Below are 10,793 nucleotides of genomic sequence, written 5' to 3'. Positions count from 1 at the left end.
AAAAAACAATTTAATTTATTTTAGTTATTTATTTTTTATTTTATTTGTTTTAATAATTTTAGTGTATTTTGAGAAGTTAAATACAAAAATAGTCATGTGGTACATGTCACTACTTTTTCGTCTATTTTGACGGAAATTACTAATGGAGTAACTTATTTTATAATGAGGTTATTTGAAAATAAGCCAAATGGCACATTTCTTTAATTTTTTTTTTTATTTTTTTTTTTTGAAACGGCACATTTTTTTAATTGAGTAATACTAGAAATTACTGCAATTACTTTAAAATTATAAGCAATTGGCATGTGTCCAAACTCCTGTCAGTTGCACACATGAACTGCTCTTCAATGGTTATAGTTCACATATTTTATTATCAAGTACGCTGTTTCTCACTCCTTCAGGTAAAGGAAAGGTCACCTGAATACTTTTCCCACAACTTTAAGGAAGACGATCACTGTAAAAATTGCCTTATTGAAACACTAGTACTGTTTTTATTTCTTCATTTATTTATTGCTTATTGGAGCGAAAACAGGTGGTGGAATATAATTCCATGTTTCTTTCTAAACTCTTGACTTAAAATATTAATTAAATAATTAAATTTAATATTTCTTATTAACTTGAACTATTGAAAATCATAACAAAATGTTAACTATAAGTGAACCATTCGCATAGGCAAGAAGCCAAGTGAGAACATGATTGTTGAAACTTGAGGAAGAGGAAAGGGTAAATAAGCAGAGAAAGTTTGTTACGATGTTAACTTTCCAATTAATATGGGTTAAGTATAATCATGTATATTTAAAAATATTAATTTAATAATTAAATTTAATATTTCCGTTTAACTTTAACTAACGAAATGTTAACTATAGGTGAACCATTCGCATAGGCAAGAAGCCAAGTGAGAACATGATCGTTGAGGGAGAGGAAAGGCTAAATAAGGAGAGAGTTTGTTACAATGTTAACGGTGCAATATGGGTTAAGTATAATCATGTATATAAGTTTTTAAACATCCTCTCCAACCGGTTTTAGGACATAACTTATAAGTTATACGCAAAGTTTGTATTATTTGGTATCAGAGTTACTACGTCGAGTATGGCTTGAAAAAGAAATGACTACCATTGAATCAATGTTTATAGAGTAGATTATCGCGGATGCTCGATGCGGAGTATGATAGTATGTTAAGTTCTTAAGTGGCCCACATGGTTCAAATACTTTTTTTTTTTTACATGTCTGCACAAGGGGAGAGAATGGGAATTCGAACTAGTGACTTCCGGTTCACAAGGCATGATCTCCGACCGATTGAGCTACCCCTTGGGGACGGCTCAAGTACAATCGTAACCATGTGTATATAAGCTCTCGGACACCCTCCCTTTACAAGCTGGTTTTGAATAATAAGTTATACTCAAAGTTTGTATCATACTCCACAAAGACATTACTTTACACATTGATGCGTGGAGTGAAAAGGTACACCTACTAGGAGCGCCCCTTCCTCTTTCAGAAATAAGTAAAAGAAGAAAATTGCAATTATGGTTGGCCCTCTCTCTCTCTTTCTTGAAATTCTTAACCTATCAAAATGGAATATGTCGTCCTTTTAGATCTCGAAAATCATATATGATTAATTTGTATTAAATTTCGCAACAATTTTTCTTTCGATGTACATCAAACAATTAGTCAGAAACTCATATTTAATTTTGTTACAAGGCCTAGTTTTGACAATATTCATGATTAAAAATGCATAAACGGGAGGAGTATGCGCAAGTATAACAACTCGATAAACAAGTTGGTAGACAATTGTTCTTTTGGTACTTACCGATCATTGGCACAATTCAAAAATATTTGATAATTCATGTAAGTTTGAATATTGAACTGATGTTTTATTTTCAATTGTTCTTTTATCAATCAACAAATATCATCAATTCTAGTATAAAATTTAGACTAAATTTATATGGGATCACGTTTTTATTTACTGGGCCGTATGAAACCACGATTGTTTGTGTACTTAAATTCAACCACAGCTTCCTGTCCCACATCCTTTTAAGTTGCTGGACAGCATCACATGCATATCCTTATAGAGATATGCTCACACATCCTTAAAATTAATGTTACTTCTATGATAAAAATACAAATAACTAAGATACCAAAAGGCTTTATTGCAAACCACTTGCAATGCACAACCTGCAACTCTATGAAAGTGAGTTCATTGTATTTTCATCATAATTACAGGGCTACATGTTTCATGAATCTCAACCATTTCTTTCTTATTCCATGTACATAGGCCAGTAATTCAAGCATCACAAAATGTACCTCACATGAATATATCATTGAGATTTGATATCCCAACAATGATGTGCTGCTAAATTCTGCTCCGAACTGACATCTTTATTTGGTCCCTCAAAACCCTTCTCAACAACTTATTAGAAGCTGTTCTGGGGAACTCTGGAACAATCTTAACACTGTTCACCTGTTAATCATTTAAAGAATTGGAAAAATTTGATCAATAACTTGATAGTCTGCCAAAAAAAAAAAAAAAACACTGACAATTTGCGGAATTATAAAACATGAACAATTTGTTTAATTGAATCACAACACCACAAGATCATGGATTTTAACATAAACAAAATGTATGCAAGACGTCACATGTCACATTTAATCACCCACAGTAATAATGTATTTGAAAATAACATTTATTATTAAATAATAAATTCATAAAATTAGTTTTTGAGGGAAAATAATTCTAACATAACCTATAGGCCAATTTGTGGAAACCACCATGGAACATTAACTTTAAGGGAAATGAGTAGAATAGCCAGAGAGTCAAACCTTAAACAAAGGGTTGAGATTGCTTTGAATGACCCTTGAGAATATACTCTTCAGCTTGTCTGGTTCAGTATTGAAACCTTTCTTTAATACTACAAATATAACCAACTGCTCAGGACCACCATTTACTGGTGTAACACTAATTGCAGCAGTCTCCAAGATGCTTTCATCAGCTCGGTCACACACGCGCTCAATTTCAATGGAACTTGTCTGTGTATCAAGAGATATTTAAAGTTGTCAATATTTCAAAAATTAGTCCAAGTTAGAGAAAATTGATATTCTGTCCCTTGAAGTTAATTCATGTATAATTGTGTTACATATCAAGAGCTGATTAGGCAAGATTCAGAAGTCAAGCCTTCCTTTACAGTTAAAATAATGCAACCTATGTTTGATAAAATGTTTACAACTTCTCTCTCTTCCACCAGTTAGTCCATAACATAAAGCAGAGTCATTATCAAATGATCAAATCAAAATATGAGAGCATTGGTGAATGTGGTACCTTAATTCCTCCAAGGTTCATGGTGTCATCAGCCCTACCCTGTACAATCAAAAATCCTCCAACAGTTCTTTTAATGATGTCTCCATGTCTCCGGAGTTGCTGCCAATGCATATATCAAGTTATAAAAGGATACAAGACAACCTTCAATCACGTAATGTGTAAGACATATAAAACAATACACATTCTGAGATACAAACTTCAAGATTGATAGCAACATCAATGCATGTTCAAAAATTGCCTATCTTATGGGTGAGACAAAAACACTTGGTATCTAAAAAAACTAAAGTTCACAATCACCAAATCTAAAGAACCAGGGTCACTATTAATTTCAAGTCCCTCAGGACCCATAACTTATGGATCCAGTCTCAAGATACTTAAACCCAGTCAGCAGACCAAGAGATCCATATAAAAGGGAACTGCATCTTATATCCTAGGTGATTAGTCCCTAATACCGTAATGACACTAATCATGCCACTTACTGGGGAAGAAACAACTAAAATTCTCAAATGGGTATCTTGTTCTATTGTCTTTATCTAATACATCATAAATGACATTACAATTATGCATAGAAAGAAGTGAGAATGCAAGTATTCTACGATAGGCAGGTACAAGCATACCATTCCTTTGTACATTGGCATTCCCTTGAAGTAAACTTTTTCATGATCAGCATTAAGCAATCTATCACTTGCTCCCATGTATATGGGGAAGAGACCCACTTCCCCAACACAAGCTTGATCATCAAGCTGTCATACAGATCAAAGAGGTCAGATATATCCATATAAAATATACTCTTTGAGTCATTTGCCTTGGCTCCTCCAAGTCCATTTTTATTATCACCAGAATTGTTGAAATTGCTCAGAAATTACCCATCATCTGTAAGTGCAATAACAGAGTACAACCAGGTACCGAGGTGACCTGATCTAGTGACAGGTTGGTAATTGCAATAGTAGCAAAAAAAAAAAATATATATATATATATATATACATGTTGAACCTCAACTACAAACCATCCAGAAAATATTCTCACATAAGGTATCCCATGTTCATCAAGGATGACAAGGCCAGTTGTCATCGAGGCAGTGCTAAAAGCGCCAAAAACTTGCGGCTGTAGTGGACTTCCTAGGAGGTAACATGATGCAAGTTCTGTGCCGCCACAACATTCGATAATGGGATTGTAATAAGCTCTTGAAGAAAGCCAAAGGTCATCATCAACGTTGGATGCCTCCCCAGTGGATGCAAATGATCTGCACATATCCATTTCTAAGTTCTATTTCTCTGAGTTATATGCAAATATAGTTTCTCTAAAGTGCAAAGAGATATTACTTTATCCTTGTCCAATCTAGGCCTTTCATACACTCTGTACTCTTCCAAGTTTTTACTAAGCTAGGAACTGTACCCAAAACAGTCACCCCTGCATCCTGAACAAAATTAATAGAAAAATTAAAATGGTATTTGGATGGAAGGTGGTAATACTTTTAGTGCAAAACAAGTTATTATTATTGGCTGGCTTCTATATACTTGTATACAAAAGTTTATTATTCCTGGATTATAATGTAAATCTCTCTTTTTTGTCCTGAATTTTCATATTACAACTCATCTAAATAATGTTTTTCTCTTCAAGAAAAAGCAGTGGGAAATATATCTCATTTCCACCACTAACCAACAATTCATAAAAATTCTCAGCATTCACAACTACGGTAGAATTATCATTGGTGCACCAGCTGGCTCCCATGGTTTGCCTCGTAATTTTCTTTCCAAGTAATTCAATTAAAGTCAAAGGCCCCATAAATTATATTAATGCATAATCACCTGAACAAATTTTCCAAAGCTATGGCCAAGAGGTGATCCATGATAGAGTGCAAGTGTTGCACCATTTAAAAAGCATGAGTAGAGAAAAATGGGTCCAAGCACCCATCCCAAATTTGTGGGGTAGCAGTAGACATCTCCAACTTGAACATCAATGTGAGCCCATGAATCAGCAGCACATCGAATTGGTGAAAGTTGTGTCCAAGGAATAGCCTTTGGCTCTCCTGATGAAATCCAACAAATAAAGAAGATGATTATGATATAAGGAATCTTACAGTCAAGCTAAGAAATAGACATATGCTTGAGCAATTTTTCTACCTGTGGTTCCAGATGAAAAGAGAATATTAGTCACAGCTTCTGCTGGTTGATAGATTGGAGTATAATTATTTGATCTGCCAAGAAGAGAATGCCATTACTGTAATTAATTCATTGGACATGCTTTACCTAATGATATAAAGATGGAACTATATTTTCATTAAACCAATCTCACACCAGTGTAGTACACATACCTTGGATGGCGATCGGCACTAGAAAGAAAAACTTTCCATGATAAATCTTGCTCTCTTAACTGAATGCCTACTTCATTCCCAATCACAGGGAGAACTATAGCTTTTAATGGAGCAGCTTCTACAACTCGACTGCAAGGAGAAAGAAGAATAAACATGATGATTCCAAATGTGTACTATAAGCATCTCTAGACTCCAATCGACATGATAAATAATTTTCAGAAAAGAAAAAGTAATTAACATGCTAAGTAATAGTTTCCATCCTAGGTAAGTGCTTTGTGGTAAAGCAATTTCCCAAAGTGCCTACAAGAAGCAATGGAAATTGGAGTTTGACATATGTTTTTGTGCAAAAAAAGTAGCATTTTGTAATGCACAGCTAGGGTGTCCCTTTAATTCTACCACCTGCCCGGGAAAAGAAAGTCACATTATCTTTAATTACTATAGAATGGCAGTTTTACCTGTACAAAGGAAACTTTCGACCTCCTCTTAATATGAAATCCTGAATAAAAATTGTAGACAGAATAATCTTCAAAACAAAGCAACATATATATATATGTAAACTGAAACATATCAAAACTAGTTCGAAATTGAAAGTATTACTTTAGTCATGAAGCCAGCACATGACAACTGAAGCCAAATTGTCAACTTCATTTTTTTAGCATGTTCTAACCCACAAGGGAGAGAACTCAAAGTACAAGTTGCCTTAACAATTTTGAAAAGCACAGGGAAGTTCCATGACTAGTATATTAAAGCTCAACAACTTTCTTTCACATTTCGTCCAAGCCTCGTCCAACATTCTATAAATGGTAGTAAACTACTAAAAGGCTCTACTCTCCAAGGATTAACTGCATGTCAAGAACACCTCTTCTTCTTTCTTTAAAATTTCACTACCTTACTTATAGTTAATAGCTGGGGGAAGGACAACAAAACTGAGACAGGAGCCAGGTTAACAGAATATAAATAGGAAACTTGACATTTAAAAATTACCATAAATATTAGGAAGCAAGATGAAATGTGGAGAACTCTTAAAGATGGTATTTATCACGAATTTATCACAAACGTTGGCAAATTAATTTTTGGTGAGCTTTCCACCAGGTCGTGGGGGTACATTGAAAAATATTCAAGAAGAAGCCTGAGATAGAACCAGGGCTGGCCGCTTAGAGATGAGCTTCTGGAAACCATTTATTAATGAACTCCAAATGCCGGATAGAAGACACTTGCAAGAACACAACTGGAAACAGCTGAAAATTGTTCGTACCAAGAATTAACAAAGATCACACTATGGCATTTACTACAAAAACTATGTAAAAAGAGATTTTTTGGGGATAGGGAGGTTGGGGGAGAAGAAATGACAAAAAATTTTGAAAATTAAAATTTTGTAATGCACTCACACTAATACAATATTTTTTTTTTTATGTCGGGGAACCTTTCCAAGGCAGGGCCCTTCGGACCCACTTCTGCAGAGTAAACCCCGGTCCTGTGCACCACACCCTAGGAAGTTTCCTTACACGAAATTGGTTAAATCGCTGGCTTTTCACCAGGGGGTGTGGCCCCAAAGGATTGTTTGCACCCATGAGGTGTTGAACCTTGGACCTTGAAGGGATGATACCTCAAGACCAAGGCCTCCAACACTTGGGCCAACCCCTTGGGGCTCACACTAATACAATATATGATCTAGGCAACACACAAAAATGTAAACAACCCAAAATACTATATATGCATAGAAACATCACATGTATAAGCATATGCAGTGATGAGCCAAATTAATTATCAAATGGCTCAATCATACAAAACAATGTTCATTTGAATGTTATAAAAGTAAGGGTCTTCCAACTCAGTGACTTTGACTATCAAAGTGGACACTATTAGTACATCACATTCTATTCAAAAGTAAATAACTATGCAAAAGACTGATTGTTCATACCACCATTTTTGCACCTTTGAGCATCTTATTCTTTTATGGAGTTTGCTAGACAGAAAACACGATTTAACACACAAATATACTTGCCAATCGGCAATTTTAACATATGAGGCCAACTTAGCTTGTTTCCCAAGGTGATCCCACATTTTTAATGCAACAGATGATTTATGGAAGTAAATGATCACCTGAGTGAAGATACCCTTTGCTTTTGACACACGCAAACGAGTAGCAATTTCCTTCGCTGCAAAGCTGTCAGCTATTGATACAACAACACATCCTGCTAGTACAATTGCTACATATATGATAACTGCATTGACTGTCATTGGCATGTCAATTGCAATTGCATCACCCTTCAAAAATATTGCATCCAGTGCATTTGCCACCAACCTGTGAATCACATTACAACAAATAGAAGTTAATAGGAACAATGCTTCGTTTGCCAAAACGAGAATAACCCAAAGCATGCCCCTAAGTACAACTCTACTCCTCCTCTATACCACATTAACACTGATTAGGTCCCAGTAAAACTATGATGAGAGCTAGTAACATGTGCATAATTAGTTTTTTTTTTTGGAAGTATTGATTAGCAATTTTGCTGTTGTGCTGGCAGGAAGAATGACAATTTTGAAATATTCCATTTATAAGATAAGGGGAGTTTGCACCGACAAATTACTAAGAAACTATTGTTTTGTTTTTACACATTCATTTGGTGGGTCTAGAACCTACAATTCTCCCCCACAACCCTTTTCTCATTAAAAGATGGAATGTCATTTGAGCTAGAGCTCATTGGCAATTACTAAGATCTATGACATTTCTCAATTTAGTAGCAAGTTTTGAACTGATCCTTTTTTTTTTTTTTTGGTGGGGGGGGGGGGGGGGGGGGGTGTTTGGGGGTATAAATGAAACATCACTTATTTTGAAGACAGATTGATTGGTTACGGTACTGCCACTTAGAGCAAATGATGCCTACTTAATTACTACATCTGACATATACAATTGGGTTGAAGTTCTCATGTATGTCATGAAAGATTTAACAATTAATTGAGAAGTGTAATGATGTGTATCGATCTTCTTGCAATAAAATGTGAATTAAGTAATGTCAGACTTGCACTCTTTTTGAACATATTTAGGTTGAAAAATTCAAGAATTAAAACCAAGTGTACTTTTTTTAACTCACTCGTTGCATTTCGATCTTGAGGGCTAACATTTTATGACTCCAAAATCAAACAAAAACGATATATATATATATATATATAAACAGGATTAGATTCCCTTGCATACAGAACTATGTTATAATTTCTATTTAGAAATCACTGAAACACCACCTATTTCTACTGCACCTTATAATAGTATGATACAGTCAATTGAGGATAAATATAATCAAGTGTGAGAGCATACATTACTTGTTCTCGAAATTCTTTCAATGTCATACGATTAATATCGGAATCATCACAACCCTCATCCCTCCACACAACAGCCAAACTACTATCCTCTTTCCTTGGATGACTTCTAGGCAGCAAACAACATTCGGCAATATTCAAAACTATACCGGGAAACCATGTTCCCCCATGTTTCGATTTGTCTGTGGCATCTAAAATGCAATTTGGGGCACCACAGAATGAAACTGAAAGCTCTTTTAGAACAATGGACCAGTAAACCTGAAAATCGTTGGCAAATACATAATTCAAATCAAATCCCAATTCCTCTAATTTGAAATACTAATTTGCATCAAACGTGGCATGTACCGAGAAGTGTAGGGACAAAAAGAATAATTTACCTCAGGATGCTGAACAGAGAACTTCTGAAAGAGGCTAAAACTTGTAATAGGATCCTTGTATGATGTCCCCAGTAGTTTTGAACCATACTTTTCCATCAAACGACCCAAATTTGTATGTTTAGACTGATATCTGGAAAACAGAAAGAACAAGGATCAGTTAGAGGTAGAAATCAGGACATTTACTCTTTGAATAGATAAATAACTGCAACCTCAGAGTCACTACAAGACACAATCGAAATGACCTATCATTGGAATCCACACACACTGGTAATTTTCTGTGACAAAAATCCACAGCAGCAGCACGAGTTAATGCCGCTTACATTTATCACCAATTGCAGCTAACCTAAGAATAAACATTACGAAGTTCCTATGGTAGTGATCCAGAGGACATGGAAAGAAACACTAGTAAATAGCTCAACTTTTAGCAGCATCATTAAAAGGAGATTTGATTAGTCGAGTTCATTGACTTCTATTCAGACCCCACAATTAAATAGTAGAAAGGTACTCTCCTTTGTACTCCCAGTTTAACAAATATCTTATATTTCACATCTCCATAATTCGACTAATCTCAAAACCTGAAGTTATGACATCTTAAAGAATTGGTCAAGAATGTTTCATGCATTCATAACTTGAAGAGTACCATCTTCTGCCGTTGAATCTAAAGCAAATCTTAACAATTTTTGGGCAGTCTAAATCAGCTATGGTCCCACCTAAGATTGCATGCATCATTGATCCTTTCTATATACATACCCACCAAGTTATTCATAACTAGGAGCCAATAAGTAGCACTAACACGCCAATCTCACTCTTATAACATGTTCTAGCTGTCTCACAAACACCACCAAAATCAATAGAGTCATCTAAAGTTCACATAACTCACCTTTATGATCTATTGCTTCTTCTTTTTTTTCAATCCTTTTTAATTACACTTTTGCGTGTTCTATAAGAATCATCTAAACCAGTTTATAGAGTCCAAATCCAAAATATTAATACCATATAGCATACGTGAACTACCATTGCAAACCTCTTATAAATAGCAGATCAATATAAAAAAATAAATAAATAGAGGGACAACTAGAATGAATGTTGAACTATAGGGACTAAAGTACAACGAAAAGAACAATTCAATGAAGAGTGAAAGAGGAGGATATATAGACAGAAGGAGAGGAGCAAAAATCATACAGAGAAGGGAACCAGTAAGGAGGGGGGCCATTGGTGGACGCGTCCCAATGAGCATAGACCGAGTGGTAGACCAGCTGGTGCAGGCCATGTGGGTGCCGTGGCTTTAGCACCCTCCGAGCCACCAGCTGGCGCCACACCTCTCTTGGGTCAGACTCTTTGGCTCCAGAAACTGCTTCTTTAAGCACCCTTTGGAATTCATGTGCCTCCTCTGTCGTTAGTCCTGCCCCCACCAACTCCTCCACTCCAACTTCGCTAATGCTCTTCCCCATTTCCCTCCCCTGTGTAGCATTAC

At 35.5% G+C, this 10,793-nt stretch overlaps 1 protein-coding gene across 1 annotated transcript; it reads right to left on the bottom strand.

Annotated features, from left to right (window-relative positions):
* Positions 1-2,084: 2,084 nt before the first annotated feature.
* AAE18 (acyl-activating enzyme 18) lies at positions 2,085-10,793 on the bottom strand. The gene is made up of 14 exons (XM_059573535.2): positions 10,502-10,793; positions 9,320-9,449; positions 8,941-9,200; positions 7,728-7,929; positions 6,080-6,120; positions 5,625-5,753; positions 5,434-5,507; positions 5,119-5,339; positions 4,633-4,727; positions 4,337-4,553; positions 3,928-4,053; positions 3,311-3,409; positions 2,815-3,021; positions 2,085-2,455 (listed from the first exon to the last, which is right to left on the bottom strand). The coding sequence occupies exons 1-14, from the start codon at positions 10,768-10,770 to the stop codon at positions 2,348-2,350; spliced, it is 2,178 nt and encodes a 725-aa protein (XP_059429518.2). The 5' UTR covers positions 10,771-10,793; the 3' UTR covers positions 2,085-2,347.

Source organism: Corylus avellana, chromosome 8 (genome assembly GCF_965113065.1).
Source record: "Corylus avellana chromosome 8, dhCorAvel1.hap1.2, whole genome shotgun sequence".
NCBI classification, from domain to species: domain Eukaryota; kingdom Viridiplantae; phylum Streptophyta; class Magnoliopsida; order Fagales; family Betulaceae; genus Corylus; species Corylus avellana.
Note: the sequence above shows the minus strand (reverse complement) of the source record. Positions and strands in the feature narration are given on the sequence as shown.